General features: G+C 54.8%; 1 protein-coding gene across 5 annotated transcripts in view; it reads left to right on the forward strand.

Annotated features, from left to right (window-relative positions):
* The window catches only part of ARHGAP23 (Rho GTPase activating protein 23), a 95720-nt gene that overhangs the window by 56635 nt on the left and 22153 nt on the right, over positions 1 to 16932 (forward strand). For all 5 annotated transcript variants that reach the window (XM_032163399.2, XM_032163398.2, XM_032163402.2 and 2 more), the window contains 8 exons: positions 3763 to 4080; positions 5620 to 5681; positions 5937 to 6067; positions 8200 to 8321; positions 8701 to 8856; positions 12241 to 12319; positions 16256 to 16329; positions 16616 to 16705. In XM_032163399.2, the coding sequence (XP_032019290.1) occupies positions 3763 to 4080; positions 5620 to 5681; positions 5937 to 6067; positions 8200 to 8321; positions 8701 to 8856; positions 12241 to 12319; positions 16256 to 16329; positions 16616 to 16705 (1032 nt within the window). The remainder of the gene's footprint in view (positions 1 to 3762; positions 4081 to 5619; positions 5682 to 5936; positions 6068 to 8199; positions 8322 to 8700; positions 8857 to 12240; positions 12320 to 16255; positions 16330 to 16615; positions 16706 to 16932) is intronic.

A 16932-nucleotide genomic window follows, 5' to 3' on the forward strand; every position in this document is an offset into this window, starting at 1 on the left:
TTTTATTTTATTTTATTTTATTTTATTTATTTTATTATTTTATTTTATTTTATTTTATTTTATTTTATTTGGTGGTGTTATGTTATGTTATGTTGTGTTATGTTATCTATTTTTGAGACGGAGTTTCACTCTGTTGCCCAGGCTGGAGTGCAGTGGTGCGATCTTGGCTCACTGCAACCTCTGCCCCCCGGGTTCAAGCAATTCTCGAGCCTCAGCCTCCTGAGTAGTTAGGACTACAGGAGCCTGCTACCATGCCCGGCTAATTTTTGTAGTTTTAGTAGAGACTGGGTTTCACCGTGTTGGCCAGGCTGGTCTCGAACTCCTGACCTCAAGTGATCTGCCTGCCTCGGCCTCCCAAAGTGCTGGGGTTACAGGTGTGAGCCACCGTGCCCGGCTCTGTCCAGGGTTTTAAATGTGGGCTGGGGATGGCAGGAGACTGGGGTTATGTCTGTGACAGGAGGAGCCAATCCCATTGCCATTGTCCAGGTGAGTGAGGCTGGGGGCCCTGACCCAAGGCGGTGGTGAGGGGCCGGCTGGAGCAGACACTTTAGAGAGAGATTCCAGGGGAAGGAGGGCCAGGGCTTGCCAGCTGCTAGGAGGTACGGAAGGAGGAGGCGATAAGGTTCCTGGATTCCTGGCTTGGGCTGAGGGAGGGTGGTGGGTGGTGGGACCCTCCCTGGGCCATGGCACACCGGAGAAGCAGGTTTGGGGAGAGGAAGCCAAGGGGCTCCACTGGGGCTATGTGAGTCTGAAGGCCCTGGGACAGACCCCAGTGGAGGTGTCCTGGGGACAGAGGCTCTGAGGGCGTGGCACTAGAGGGAGGCCCACCTGGGGACGGCCTTTGTCTGTCAGCACCGAGGAGTTACCTGTGCCTCTGTGCAGGGGCTGGAAGGAAGAAGGCAAGAGACCTGGCTGAGCCTTGAGAGAAGTGGGGGGGCCAGGGAGGCTGACAGAGACCAAACAGAGCCAGCAAGTTGGCAGCGACCCGTGGGGTGGGAGCCATGAGGCAGGGAGGGACCAGCCATGTGCACTGTGTGAGGAGAGCCACATGTGGGCCAGCCCTTCCAGTCTAACGTGTGAGCCACATGAAGGGTCCTTGTGAGGGTGGCTGGCTCCCCCTGCCTAGGAGCCTGACCCTCAGCTCTTGGGGGCCCTGAGCCCAGTTCAGGGACAGGAGCTGTACCCTTCCTGCTCACTGGCCAGTTCTGGAGGACCAGGCCTTCACTCCCTTGCTGGCCAAAACCCGATGTCACTTGTTCCCTTGGTGCCGTGGCCTGGACGTTAGAGGAGAGTCTTCAAGTCAGCCTCAGGTCCTTGGTCCACCCAGGCTGTGGGCACCCTCTCCGAGCTCCCTCCCAGCCCTAGCCTCTTTCAGAGACATGGACTGTCAGGCAGAGGAGGGAAAGGGACAGTGACTTGTCCCCGCAGCCTCAGCCCCAGCATGGGAGCTGCATGCAGCCTTGGTGACCAAGTCCCTCACTCACTTACCAGCCGGAGACACTGAGGCCTGGGAGTGCGGTTGATTTGTCCTAGGTCATCCCGCTGGTTTAGCCTCAGAGAGGTGCCCTTGTCACCACTTCACTGTCACATTAAAATTCTCCCTAGAGGGCTCTGCTGTCTCCTACTCTGAATGTCCCTGTCCCTGTCCAGCAGTTCTGTGATGAGCAGGGCTCATAGCTCAGGATCCACACGATGGGAGGCCAGATGTGTGCTGTGTCCATCTGCCAGCCACGGGGTCTCTGTCTGGTTTGTTCAGAGAGCTGAGGCCTGTGCTGGATGTGGAGCCACCAGCCAGCAGAGAGGAGCTCTTGGTCTGATGGGAGTTGGAGCTCCTGCCCTCAGGGTGCTCCAAGGATCATTAATTCATTTATTCAGCAAATACTGATGAGCCCTTGCATGCAGCTGTAGGCCCTGGGATATGGAAATGAGAGGATGGACAAGCTCCCTGTCCCCAGGACAGCCTGAGGCTGCAGTACATTCTTGGAAAGGATCAAGCTCATCAGAAGCGGGAGCTGCATTGAGGGAAACATATGGTCAGAGAAGGCCTCACCGAGGAGGTGACGCTGGTAATGCTGGAGCTCAGATCTGAAGGGGAAGAAGGAAGCAGCCACATACAGAAGTGAGGGAGGGGGGCTTAGGCAGAAGGAAAAGCAAGCGGAGAGGCCCTGAGAAAGGAAAGGCTTGGCTCGCTCACCTGCAAGGGCCCCCTGGCTTGACGTAGTGATAAAGGTGTGAAGATCAATTTGGAGAGAGGCAGGGACCGACCACAGGAGACCTTAGATTTGATTCTGAGGGCGATGAGATCTCTGGAGAAGATGCTAAACAAGGGAGAGATGTGATCTCCTTTTCATTCTAACATGATTACTGCAGCTGCTGCTGGAGAATGGTTGCAGGAGCGAGAGTAGAGACTGGGAAGGTCTGTGCGTCCGCCAAGCAAGAGGCGTTGATGGCGTGGACCGGGTGGTGGCAGGAAAGACAGAAACGGGATATTTTGGAGGCAGAACAGTTGTGACTTCCTGATAGATGGGATGTCAAGGGCAAGGAAAAGGGAGGAGTCAAGGGCAGCTCCCAGGTTTCTGGGCAACTGGATGGATTGACTGGGCTGGAAAAGATGGGGGTAGAGGGTGGAGAAGAGGTTTGATGGTAAGCAATCACGTGGCCTGGCAAGTATTGTGCAAAGTGCCCATGGGACCTGCAAATGAAGACCCTGAGCGGGCGGGGGGGGAGGAGGGGGTCCCGGGCTGCGGCTGGGGGAGACGCTGGGCTCGGGAATGGCCATCAGCCGATGGACCTGGTTTAAAGGCACGTCCCGGCACAGATGACATCCTTGAGGGAGGTGTGCAGGGAGAGGAGGGGAGAGTCAGGACAAAGTTCTGGAGCTCCGCCTCCTTTAGGGCGTGGTCTGTTACCCTCAGCTCTGCTGACATTTTGGGCCAGATAATTCCTTGTTGGGGGAGGGAGGCTGCCCTGTGCATTGTGCAATGTTTAGCAGCATCCCTCAGATGCCATAGCACACCCTCCAGCTCCCTCCACACAAATGTCCCGTGGGGACGGGTCTCCTGGCTGTTTAACTACAGGTGTAGAGGGTGGGGGAGGGGAAGTAGAGAAGACTAGGAAGGAGCCAGTGAGATTAGGAAGAAAGCCGGGAATGTGGGGTCTCAGGTGCCAAGATAGGGTCTGGAGAGGGAAGGAGGGGCTGGCTGTGTCAGATGCCGCCGAGGGGTTAAGGCAAGTTGGGGAGAAGCAGCCACTGGCTTTGGCCACATGGCGGTTCTGTGTGTCCCTGAGAGGAGCTTCTGGGCAAGTGGAGTCTTGGGTGGGAGGCAGGAAAGTGGGGAGAACAACCCTCTAAGAGTGCGGACAGCTTCTGAGCAGGTTTGCTGGGATGAGGGGCAGCCTGGGGAGGGGCGTGGGCTGGGAATGGCTTCCCGAGGATTTCATGTACGGAGGGCCATGCTGGGTGTCTGAGCGTTGCCACCACCCGGTGAGTGTTGATGCTGGTGTTTAAAGGGGGAGAGGGTTGGGGTCTGCTGGGGGGCTTTAGGGTGATGGGTAGGGGTGTCTAGGCAGGCGAGGGGCTGAGAAAGCATTGGTGGGCTGTGGGCAGGAGGCTGCCCAGGTCTAGCTGGGTGGAGCAGGGGGCTCCTGGTTAGGCAGCGTGGGGTCCATCCCCCGGCTGTTCTCTGTCTGCTACTCTGAGAGCAGTGGGCAGGACTGGCCTCTCACCACTCCTGTCTCCCCCAACCCCGTGTCTCCCTGCAGAAAGCGGGCAGCGGCCTGCGCCAGTGGAAGCGGGTGTACGCCGCGCTGCGGGCGCGCTCGCTCTCGCTGAGCAAGGAGCGGCGGGAGCCCGGGCCGGCGGCGGCGGGGGCTGCGGCGGCCGGCGCAGGTGAGGACGAGGCGGCGCCCGTCTGCATCGGCTCCTGCCTCGTGGACATCTCCTACAGCGAGACCAAGAGGAGGCACGTGTTCCGGCTGACCACCGCTGACTTCTGTGAATATCTCTTTCAGGCTGAGGACCGGGATGACATGCTGGGCTGGATCAGAGCGATCCGGGAGAACAGCAGGGCCGAGGGCGAGGTGAGGGCCCGGCCAGCCCGGCGGCCACAGAGGGCGGGCAGGGTGGCCTCTCACAGGCTGTGGACCTGGGATGCCTGCTCTGAGCCTCACTTCCCTCTGCTAGAAAGGGGGGCTGACAGGAATGTACCTCGTGATTGTGTCCCCCTAGGTTTTGGGGTGAGGAGGGTGCACGAGCAGGGCTCACGGAGGACCTGGCATCCTCGGGTGCAGGGACTGGCAGTCACCATCCTGATCCTAATGATGACAGGGATTATTGTGACTGCGTTAGGATCGCCTTGAGCAGGCTCTGGCGTGGAGTGGTCAGCTCCAGGCCAGTCTCAGCTTTTCTTAGGAGACGAGGAAGGCAGGGGCCTCCTATGGAGTGTGTTAGGGCACGAGGGTCCCCGCACCAGAACTGCACTGGGCTGGCCTGTCTGCAGGAGGATGAGCACATTGACCTTGTGAGGAGGCTGAGAGGCTTGGCCTTTGGCCACAAGTGGGTAGGGGTGGAGCCAAGGGCCTCGGCAGGGATTTTGGGAGAGGTTTTTTTTTTTTTGAGACGGAGTCTCGCTCTGTTGCCCCAGGCTGGAGTGCAATGGCGCGATCTTGGCTTACTGCAACCTCCGCCTCCCAGGTTCAAGTGATTCTCCTGCCTCAGCCTCCCAAGTAGCTGGGACTATAGGCGCATGCCACCATGCCCGGCTAATTTTTTTTTAGTAGAGACGGGGTTTCCCTGTGTTAGCCAGGATGGTCTTGATCTCCTGACCTCGTGATCCTCCCGCCTCAGCCTCCCAAAGTGCTGGGATTACAGGTGTGAGCCACTGTGCCCAGCTGAAGAATTTTTTTAATGGCGCCCCTTGCGGTCAGCCGTAGCTACACTCCAGGGGCCTGGGTAGGGATTCCTTCCTGTTTACTTCTTTGGCCAGGAACCTGCACAGAAGTGCCTTGAGACACCCACACAAAGTCATGTGGGCGTCCCGGGCCTGGGGTCTCTGCCAAGAGGGCAGTGGGCCTGGGCCTGCTCTGGCCATGGGAGGGGGCGCCAGTGCATGGCCTCTTGCTGAGGACACATCCTCTCGCTGACCAGGCTCTGCTCTCCCCGGAACAGCTTTCCCCACTGCAGGGAGGAAGGCACCTGGAATTTGGGCCTCCTCCTCTGGGGGCCTGGCTTGGCTGTCCCCAACAAGGCATAGGCAGGGGGGTCCCAAGTCACCATCACTATGGCAGTAGCAGTCCCTCCTGGGGCACCTCCTCCATGCTTGCTCAGTGTCTGCCAGGACGGTGGCGAGTGCTGCATGATTCTGCACCTGGCCCCGAGCCTTCCCTGTTAGCCCCCCATGTTTATTACCGAGGAGACTGAGGCTCAGAGAGGCTAAGAGGCTTCCCCAAGGCCTCAGCTGGTGAGAGGGTGCTGGGGAGTCCAGGCCTGGTCTTTCTCACTCCAGGGTCTGGGCTGTCCACCTGGCAGGTGGACAAGAGGGGAAGCAGGGCTAGGGATGAGCCCTGGGGTGGGCTGGCTGTGGGCACTGACACGATCCACTCTCTCCTCTCCTGCTTCAGGACCCCGGCTGTGCCAACCAAGCTCTGATCAGCAAGAAGCTTAATGATTATCGCAAAGTGAGGTGAGGCCCAGCCCTCGTGGAGCAGTCTCCTCTGTGGGGGTGTTAGGGGGCTGAAGGCAAAGGATGTCTTCCTGGCCCACCTCCAGGGCTGCCCTCTGCTGGGGGAAGGGGTCTCCAGGGTCTCCAGGGTGCAGTTAGGCATGGAGGCATTGCCTCAGGGTGGAGGGGAGGTCCCGAGGGGCGAGAGGCCAGGGTGGGTGGCCTGTTTGGCCACCCCAAATGAAGACCTCTCCTCTCCCCCTTTTTCCTACACAGCCATAGCTCTGGGCCCAAAGCTGATTCCTCCCCCAAAGGCTCTCGCGGCCTGGGGGGCCTCAAGTCTGAGTTCCTCAAGCAGAGTGCGGCACGTGGCCTCAGGACTCAGGACCTGCCCTCAGGGAGCAAGGGTAGGAAGGTGGCCACTGAGACAGGGTGGTGTGTGGGGGCAGGGGGCATGGGGAGGGGAGGGCATGTGTGTGTGTGTTGGGCTGTGTCTGCTCGTGTGTGCCCGAGTGTGTGCCAGGGTTACTGGTATGTCTGTCTGCGTGTGCATGCCTGTGAGGATCTGGGGGTTCTCAGGGTCTCGGGGTGGAAGGGCCTGGAGCCTGATTCCCCTCCCTGACATCCCTGCTGGGTGGTCCTCTAATCTTTGCTGGTGTCTCTGCAGGGATGAGAGGCCCACCCTTTCCAAGAGCAACCTTTCCCATTTCACTCACCTCTAGCTGTTAGAAAGTTCTTACCTGGCTGGGCAAGGTGGCTCACACCTGTAATCCCAGCACTTTGGGAGGCCAAGGCAGGCAGATCACCTGAGGTCAGGAGTTGAAGACCAGCCTGACCAACATGGCGAAACCCCGACTCTACTAAAAATACGAAAGGCCGGGCGCGGTGGCTCACGCCTGTAATCCCAGCACTTTGGGAGGCCGAGGCGGGTGGATCACGAGGTCAGGAGATCGAGACCATCCTGGCTAACGCGGTGAAACCTTGTCTCTACTAAAAAATACAAAAAATTAGCCGGGCGTGGTGGCAGGCACCTGTAGTCCCAGCTACTCAGGAGGCTGAGGCAGGAGAATGGCATGAACCCAGGAGGCGGAGCTTGCATTGAGCCAAGATTGCGCCACTGCACTCTAGCCTGGGTGACAGAGCGAGACTCCGTCTCAAAAAAAAAATACAATAAAAGTACCCGGGCGTGGTGGTGTGTGCCTGTAATCTCAGCTACTTGGGAGGCTCTAGACATGAGAATCACTTGAGCCTGGGAGGTGGAGTTTGCAGTGAGCCGAGATCACACCACTGCACTCCAGCCTGGGTGACAGAGCGAGACCCTGTCTCAAAAAAAAAATAGAAAGAAAGTTGTTCCCTTGGGCCAGCAGGCATGGTGGCTGATACCTATAATCCCAGCATCATTTTGGGAGGCTGAGGCTGGAGGATTGCTTGAGGCCAGGAGTTTGAGACCAGCCTGGGTAACATAGCAAGGTCCTATCCCTACAAAATATTTTTTTATATATTATTTATTTATTTAGAGACAGAGTCTCGTTCTGTTACTCAGGCTGGAGTGCAGTGGCGTGATCTCAGCTCATTGCAACCTCCACCTCTTGGGTTCAAGAGATTCTTGTGCCTCAGCCCCCCTAGTAACTGGGATTACAGGCATGCGCCACCATGCCTGGCTAATTTTTTTTTTTTTTGAGACGGAGTCTCGCTCTGTTGCCCAGTCTGGAGTGCAGTGGCGTGATCTCGGCTCACTGCAAGCTCCACCTTCCGGGTTCACGCCATTCTCCTGCCTCAGCCTCCCAAGTAACTGGGACTACAGGCGCCTACCACCACGCCTGGCTAATTTTTTTGTATTTTTAGCAGAGACGGGGTTTCACCGTGTTAGCCAGGATGGTCTTGATCTCCTGACCTCGTGATCCGCCCACCTTGGCCTCCCAAAGTGCTGGGATTACAGGCGTGAGCCACCACGCCTGGCCCACGCCCGGCTAATTTTTGTATGTTTAGTAGAGACAGGGTTTTGCCATGTTGGCCAGCTAGTCTCGAACTCCTGGCCTCATGTGGTCCCGCCTGCCTCAGCTTCCCAAAGTGCTGGGATTACAAGCATAAGCCACTGTGCCTGGCAAAAAATTTTTTTTAATTAGCCAGGTGTGGTGGTATGAGCTTATAGTCCCAGCCACTCGGGAGGCTGAGGAGGGAAGATTGCTTGAGCCCAGGAATTTGAGGCTGCATTGAGCTATGATCATACCACTGCACTACAGCCTGAGCGACAGAGACCCTGTCTCTAAAGAAACAAAGTTCTATGGCTTCCGCCTTGTAATTGTGGCCCACGAGGCCACACGGAAGTCCTTGCATTGCTCTGGGCCTCTCCGTTGGAGTAAGCATCCTCCCTTTCAGGCCTTCTCTCTTGCCATACAGTGTCCCATCAGCCCTGGGCAGCTGGTTTCTTCTCTGATGGAATCCCCATACGTCCAAATGTGTGAATGTGGCAGTGAATGTGTGTGACCCTCCTGGATACCCCAGCTCACTCTGGCTCTCTCTGTCTCCCCCACTTCAGATGACAGTGCTGCAGCCCCCAAAACCCCCTGGGGCATCAACATCATCAAGAAAAATAAGAGGGCCCCCCCAAGGGCATTTGGGGTCAGGCTGGAGGAGTGCCAGCCAGCCACGGAGAACCAGGTGGGTCTCTGCCACACGCCAGAGCAGGCCCAGCAGGGGGAGACGGAGGCACAAGAGGGTCAGAGCAGCAAGGGACATGGAACCAGCTCTCCACCTCATTGTACAAACACAGCTGGGAAAACAGCCCAGAGAGGGGAAGGCCCCGCCTGCCCCAGGCCTCCCAGGGAGGGAGCAGCAGGGCTGAGGCTGAGCCCGGCTCCTTCTCAGACCATGGCGAGGCTTTGGTGTCATTTTTAGCTCCCAGACTGGAGGCAGCAAGGGCCTTTTGTTCCCCCCAAGGGTTCCTGGCAGCAGCTCTGGGCCTTGCATTGTCCCCATCTTGGCCTCCCCAGCTCCTCTGGCCCCTGTCCCCCCTAACACCCCTCCCCTGTGTCCCCAGCGTGTCCCCTTAATCGTGGCTGCATGCTGTCGCATTGTGGAGGCACGAGGGCTGGAGTCCACAGGCATTTACCGAGTGCCCGGCAACAATGCAGTAGTGTCCAGCCTACAGGAGCAGCTCAACCGCGGGCCTGGTGACATCAACCTGCAGGATGAGGTGGGTGATGCTGGGGGGTCTGTGGAAGGGGGGCCGAGATGGTGTGTGAGTGGTGCTCTGCTTGGAGAGTTCTGTGGTCTGTTGTGTTGCATGCATTGTGCCCTATGACATGCCCGGCATTGGTCCAGAACACCAAGATGGGCAAGATGGGACCTGCCCCCGCTGGCCAGCCTGGGGATGGGCATCACCCCAGGCTGAAGCTGACCAAGTAAATGCAGTCATGGCCTGGGGAGCGCTGAGGCAGAGGCTCACAGACGGCAGTTTTGTCCGAGTGTTTAGGATGAATAGAGTTCACCAGAGGCCAGTGAAAGCCAGGTGAGGGCATTCCAGGCAGCAGAATGGCCTGCACAATGGTGTAGACGCGGAAAGTGTGCCAGGAGTCAACCAGCTTTCTCTGTAGAGGGCAGAGAGTAAATATTTTCTGCTGTAGTTTGCTCTGTTGCGTTCCCCCTTTCTCTTCCTCCTCCTTCTCTTCCTAATCCTTTAACAATGTAAAAACCATACTTAGCTCAAGGGCCATCCAAAAGCAGGCTGTGGCTGGATATTGCCTACAGACCATGGTTTACAAACCGCTGGCTTAGAAAAAGGGGAATATATGATATTTTCTAGAATGGCCAGCAATTTGGGTGGCTACAACATGGAAAGAGAAGTGGCTGATCGGGCGACATGAGACCAGCCTGTAAAGAGATCTGCAATCACACTTAAGTGTTTCCAGCAGGGCCGGCGATTCTCAAATGGTGTTCCCCAGAGTGCTAGGGTTCCCCAGAGGGGCCTTGGGAGGCTAGGGGCAGGTCAGGACCCCCTGTCCCTGCTAGAGCAACCCTGCTTTGCCCTGTCTGTTGTACTGGGTTTTCATGTACAATTTTATTTGCCCAAAGGGGCTCTGATAAAAAAGATATTTTGGAAAACCATGAACGTGGACAGTGATGTCCCATGAGTCACACACGTGAAGGCTCATGAAATACACAAGTCTTCCTGTCCTTGGAGAATGAGGAGCTGAGACAAGTGTGTATGAAATTGTGGACAAGAGAAAAAGATGATCTCTCATCAGGGACCACACTGTGATGAGGAAGGAGAGGGCGCTCAGGCTGGAGCAGGTGGTGGCTGGAGGGTTTGCGTATTGCAGGAATGAATAGGAGGGGGCAGGTGGACAGGAAGCCTTTCGGGGTGTGAGACGATGGCATTTTCCAAAACCCCAGCAAGGGCCGGGGAGGGCTTGAGGGTTAGGACAGATAGTGGATCTACCTCCTGGGCTTGGAGGTGGGGAGGGTGAGGCCCCAGGGGGACAGAGAGGGCATTTGATGGCTTCACTGAAGACTTTGACCTTGATCTGATGGACAGTAGGCAGCTTTTGATGGTTCTTAAGCTGGGGAGGCATCGTGAGAACAAAGTTCAAGAAAGAGTAATGCTCCTGCTCATGCCCATTGGATACGAATGGGGAGGGCAGGGGTCTGGGAAGAAGTCACTGATTATGGAAGCGCTAAGTGTGGGGAGGACTTGGTGGTCCCAAGGGAAGGGGGAGGATGGGAGCAACCCTAAGAGTTGGCTGCATGAGAGGGAGGAAGGAGGGGCGAGGAAGAGCCGCATGTTTGAGCTGGGGCTGGTGGTATCTTCCCCTGGCAGAAACCAGGGAGTAGGGCAGCGTGAGGAGAGGCGGAACGGAGGGGCCGTCTCAGGGAGTGGCTCCATTGGATTTGGGGTGTGGAAAGTCCCTTGCATGGGGTGAGGGGCATAAACAGGCGCTAGATTGAGCGTGGACTAGAGAGTGGCATGGGTCCTGCTGCAGCTGGGGCATGGGATGACCAAGCGTGGGCAGCAGAACAGCAGGGGCCACGCTCTGAGTGGGACAGAAGGAGAGGGCCGCCGGTGAGGCTGGGGTGAGGGCAGACACTTCACTCTGGAGGAGCCAGGAAGCACTGGCCAGGGCACTGGGCTTGGCAGCTGGGAGATGAGAGGAGCCCACACCTGAGGGCTGGGAGGTAACGGAGTCGGGTGGGCAGGAGCCACATTGGGTGTATGTGAGATAAGGGGGCCATGCTGGCAGGCAGCTGGTCCAAGCCAGGGCCAGATGGGGGCATACGAGGTGTATTGGGTGTGTTGTTTTGTCTTGGATATCATTGTGTCATTTGTTGTGGGTCGTGCTGGGAGTGAGTGTAGTGGGGGACGAATCTAACCCCTGGTGAGCCTGCGGGGAGTGTATTGTTTATGGGATTGTCTGGCATTAAGCTGTGGATCCATTGTAATGAGTGTGTGTACTGCTGTGCTGTGTCTCTTTGTTGGGGGTATTAGGTTGCTTTCTGGGCCTGAGTTACTCTGAGCCATTCCCAGCAAGGCGGCTGTGCCCGACTTGGTTGCAATATGGGGTGATGGTGCCCCCTGGAGGACAGAAGGGACAACAACCCGGCCGTTAATTCTTGTACTCAACAACCATTTATTTTAGAGTAGGGTTTCTCAACCTCAGTGGACATTTTGGGAAGAACAATTATTTGTTGTGTGGGGTTGCCCTGTGCATTGGAGGAAATTTGGCATCATCCCTGGCCTCTATCCACTAGTTGCAAGTGGCACCTCCCAGTTGGGAAAATCAAAATGGCTCCAGACATTGTCAAATGTCCTCTGGGAGTGGAGTGGGAGTTTGGAGGACAAAATTGCCTCCTTCTGTTAGAACTACTGATTTAGGGCCATGTAAGTACCAGGTTAACTGTCCTAGCTAGGTGATAGGAGCACAGTGGGAAATGAGACAGATGGGATCCTGTCTCCTCTTGGAGCTTACAGTCCTGCAGGGAGACAGGCATGAACATGGAAACAAAAGCAGAAAATAATGACAAATTGGGTTAAGCGCCGTGAAGGAAACAAAGTCAGGGCTGGGGTGCAGGTGACAGGACAGTGGTGAAGGTGGCTGCTTTAGCTATGAGGGTCAGAGAAGGCTTCTCTGAAGGGTGACTTTTAGGCGGGGATGAGGAGCCAGTTGTGTGGAGGCGGGGAGGAAAGTTCTGGTTGAGGGAACCAGCACATGCAGAAGACCTGAGACAGGAAGGAGCCGGCACAAATGACTGCTGTGTCACGGATGCTTAAACTGTGCCCAGTGGAGGCAGCAGCTGCCACTCACTGTGTCCCCACAGCGCCTGGGACTTTCTGTGGATGGGGAGGTGTTGGAGCCCACGCACTGGCAGGAGCAGGGAGGGGCTGGGGCCAAGTGTGAGTGTGGGCACAGGACCTCTCTGGGGACTCAGTTCTGCAGCCACCATCCTGTTGAGTAGAGAGCTTGGTCTAAGTGGGTCCCAGGGAGGGCCTGCTGGGCTTGATTGGGCTCTGGGGTGAATGATCATGGAGGCATGGGCATTGGGCTGGGCCTGCCTGTGGCCTGACATCTGACCCCTTCCCCAGCGCTGGCAAGACCTCAATGTGATCAGCAGCCTGCTCAAGTCCTTCTTCCGAAAGCTGCCCGAGCCTCTTTTCACTGATGGTGAGTAGGACGTGGAAGTGGGGGCGGGGAGGGGATACCAGTCTGTGCCGCACCCTGACCACTACTTTTGCATTTGGTTTGTTGGTTTTAGTCTTTTTTTTTTTTTTTTTTTTCGGAGACAGTCTTGCTCTGTTGCCCAGGCTGGAGTGCAGTGGTGCAATCGTGGCTCATTGCAGCCTCAAGCTACTGGGCTCAAGCGATCCTCCCACCTCAGCCTCCTGAGTAGCTGGGGCAACAGGTGAACACCACCACACCCAGCTAATTTAAAAGTTTTTTTTAGAGATGGGGGGAGTTTCTCACTACGTTGCTCAGACTGGTGTTGCACTCCTGGGCTCAAGCAATCCTCCTGCCTGCCCCAGCCCCTCAAAATGCTGGGATTACAGGCATGCGCCATCATGCTGGCTTTTTTTTTTTTTTTAATACAAAAGCTTATTAAAAAAAAACATAGATTGTACAGATGTGAATAAAGAAAACAGCACAGGACCCTGTGAATCTCCTGCTCCCTTTCACGGGAGGTTGTGGCTAACACTTTCTGAGCATTAGTGTGTGCCAAGCACAACTCCCTACAGCAACTCCATGAGGAAGGTGCTATTGTCTTCTCTCTACAGATGAGGAAACCGAGGCTCAGAGAGGTTTAATGCCTTGCCTAAGGTCACACAGGTTGTAAATGGCAGAGCCAGGATTCCACCCCAGGCGTCAGGCTCTGACGGGCTTTGGCTGTTTGCCGAACTGCTTATTCACAATCTGTTGTGTTTCTCTCCTGGCCCTCTTATATGCATGGCAGAGATACACACATGCCTGCGTGGGGTTTGGAGTTGGGTGGGTTCAGGGGTGTGCTAGCAGATGTTTAACATCTGTCTCTGGGGGAAAAAAGCCCTAATGCCTGGAGTTTTCCGGCTTCCATGGGGTAAATACTCCTACCATGGTTTATTTCAAGCCACTAACATGATGTCACCAACATGGAATTGGGAAGAGAGGCACACAGTCGCTCTCAGGAGCTGGTGTGAGCGGGCTCCAGCACACCGCTGGTTGAGTTGTTTTTAACAAAAGCAGAGTTGTAATTCTGAGATTCATTCGTGTCAGTGCAGAGAGCTCTACCTCATTCTTCTTTTAAATCAGCCACATAGATTTTGAATAGACTATAATTTCTTTAAGTACTCCTCTATTGATGGATGTTTAGGTTGTCTTCAAATGTTTGCTATTACACAACCTGTTGCAATGGCTTTCCTTGAATAGGTCCTTGCACACCTGGATCTGTGCTCTCTAAGGAGATTCTTAGATGTAGAATTGCTGGGTCAAAGTCCCAGTAAACCTTTCTGAGAGCAGTGTCAATTGCACTCTGAGAAAGAGGCCCTGGTTTAGACTCCCACTAACAATGTAGGAGTCTGTCTCTCCACATCCCCATCAGCATTGGATATTACAACTATTATTGTTATTTGAAGGCCAGGCGCGGTGGCTTATGCCTGTGATCCCAGCACTTTGGAAGGCCGAGGCGGGTGGATCACCTGAGGTCAGGAGTTCAAGACCAGCCTGACTGTGGTGAAACCCCGTCTCTACTAAAAATACAAAAATTAGCTGGGTGTGGTGGTGGGCGCCTGTAATCCCAGCTACTAGGGAAGCTGAGACAGGAGAATTGCTTGAACCCTGGAGGCAGAGGTTGCAGTGAGCCGAGATCACACCACTGCACTTCAGCCTGGGTGACAGAGCAAGACTCCATCTCAAAATAAATAAATAAACAATATAATAAAATAAAAATAAAAATACTATTATTTGACACAGGATCTCGCTCTGTTGCCCACACGGGAATGCAGTGGCGCAATCATGGCTCACTGCAGCCTCAACCTCCTGGGCTCAAGTGATCCTCCCATCTCAGCCTCCTGAGTAGCTGGGACTACAGGTTTGCACCACCACACCCAGCTAATTAAAAAAAATTTTTTTCTGGTAGTGGCAGGGTCTCACTACGTTGCTCAGGCTGGTCTTCAGCTCCCGGTCTAAAGTGATCCTCCCGCCTCGGCCTTTCAAAGTGCTAGGATTATAGGCTTCAGCCACCTCACCCAGACAGCATTAAATATTATTAATATTTTAAACTTTTGCTAATCAGATAAGGGAAATGGTATCTCATTATTGTTTTTATTTTCATTGCCGTCATTACTAGGGAGATTAAATCTTTTTTCATTAGCATATTGGCTGTTTCTATTTTTTCTGTAATCGCTTGATCAGAACATGTGCCCATTTTTCTGTTATGTTGTTTATCTTTTTCTCATGTTGATTTGTGGGAGAAAAGCTCTTTGTGTATTACACATATTAACCCTTTGTTAGTTTTTGCAAATATTTGCTTTGGCCTGCCATTTGCCTTTTCACTTTGCAGTATAGAAACTGAAAACAAATTTTTTGTTGTTGTTGTTTTGTTTTTTGAGACAGAGTTTCACTCTTGTCGCCCAGGCTGGAGTGCAATGGTGCGATCTCGGCTCACTGCAACCTCCGCCTCCTGGGTTCAAGCAATTCTCCTGCCTCAGTCTCCCGAACAGCTGGGACTACAGGTGCCCACCATCATGCCCAGCTAATTTTTGTATTTTTGGTAGAGACGGGCTTTCACCATGTTGGCCAGGCTGGTCTCGAACTCCTGACCTCAGGTGATCCACCCTCCTTGGCCTCCCAAAGTGCTGAGATTACAGGCGTAAGCCACTGCACCCTGCCTAACAATTTTTAATTTTATTTTTATTTAATTTTATTTATTTTTTTGAGACTGAGTCTCACTCTGTCACCCAGGCTGGAGTGCAGTGGTGCGATCTTGGCTCACTGCAACCTCCGCCTCCCGAGTTCAAGCCATTCTCCTGTCTCAGCCTCCCAAGTAGCTGGGATTACAGGCGCCCGCCACCACACCCAGTTAATTTTTATATTTTTAGTGAAGATGAGGTTTTGCCACATTGGCCAGGCTGGTCTTGAACTCCTGACCTCAAGTGATCAGCTGATTCGCCTCAGCCTTCCAAAGTGCTGGGATTACAGACGTGAGCCACCGTGCCTGGCTGAAAACAATTGTTTAAAATGTGACCCAAGCTGTTCATCTTTTCTTCATGGATTCTGCATCTCATGTTTAGGATGGCCTTAGGATTACAAAAATATTTTCTTATTTTTTCCGCAGTGCTTTTATAATTTTCACAACTGGCTCTGCCGTGTGATTGCATTTGTGTATTGTGAGCTAGAAATGATCCCCCCTGCCCCCAATGGTAGCCATTTGTCCCGGGGACATCTGTTGAGGCCCCCATCCTTCCCCCCGACTGGAAGTGCTGCGTTTATCATATAATAAATATCCACATGGCCCCCTTCCCCTGTTTCTAGCCTTAATATTGCTCTGCCTTTTCTGCCGTGCCAGCCGGCTTCAGCTGTGCCATCCATTCGGGATGTTTCAGTCCCTGGTAGGGCAGATCCTCCCGTGTTACTCTTTCTTTAAAAACTATTCCTGGCTGTCTTTGTGTATTAGCTCATCCAGATGAATTTCAGAATAGGCTTATCATGTTCCCTTTTTTAAAGGCCCCCGTGGACTTGTTCTGAAGGGAGTTGGGGGAATCCTTGGTGGAGGCTGTCTGAAGCCCCTCCTCCTCTCCAGGTGCCCTTCTCTTCTGACCTGCTGAACCTTGGTGTCCATGTCCTGGAGACAGGGGCAGGGACCCCTTTTCTGGGATCAGCATGCAGCTCAGATTGTATTGCCTCCCAAATGAACACAGCTGGGCTACCCCAGGTCAGGTGCACACCCGAGTGTAGCTGTGGTGAGTGCAGCTGTGGTGGGTGTGTTCACATACACAAGAGGCTGTCGCCCACGCTGGAGCCCCCAAACTGGAGGAGTTCAAAACACAGCCCTCCCAGCAGGGCCCTCGGCCTGGAGAACAGGGGAAGGCGCTGCCCCCACCTCTCTAAAGAGTCTCCGCTGTGTTCTAGACAAATACAACGACTTCATCGAGGCCAACCGCATTGAGGATGCGCGGGAGCGGATGAGGACACTGCGGAAGCTGGTAAGGAGAGAGAGGTGCTGCCAGGCACGAGGTGGGGCAGCTGCCCGAGCACCTCTGTCCCAGGAGGCAGGGAGTCCGGTGCTGCCCACGACTCCTGTGGCCTTGGAGAAGCCCTGCTCCACTCAGGGCCTCAGTTTCCCCATCCATACAAGAGAACGGGGGGTTAGAGGGTAGGTTCCAGACTCCCTGACGCATGGTAGTGGGAGATATTTGGGGCATGGTGGTGATGGGGGACAGGGGCAGGCCCTTACAGCCTGTCCCCATGCCCCTCCTCTCTCCTGCTCAGATCCGGGATCTCCCAGGACACTACTATGAAACGCTCAAATTCCTTGTGGGCCATCTCAAGACCATTGCTGACCACTCTGAGAAAAACAAGGTAGGTAGGAGTCCCGCATGGAGTCTGGGGAAGGCAAGCACAGGACTTACTGTGTGGGGGCCCTCGGCACGTGCTGAGCTCCTGCAGGTCCAATAACTCAGGCCCCTCTAGGCACGCCCTCCTCCTATTACTGCTCCATCCCCATCCCACTCCTACATGCTGGCCAGTGCTTTCCCCCAGAGAGCCATCTCCTGAGTGTCTGAGGGCTTTCCAGAGGCAGGGAACCC

Source organism: Hylobates moloch, unplaced genomic scaffold (genome assembly GCF_009828535.3).
Source record: "Hylobates moloch isolate HMO894 unplaced genomic scaffold, HMol_V3 SCAFFOLD_10, whole genome shotgun sequence".
Lineage (NCBI taxonomy): Eukaryota > Metazoa > Chordata > Mammalia > Primates > Hylobatidae > Hylobates > Hylobates moloch.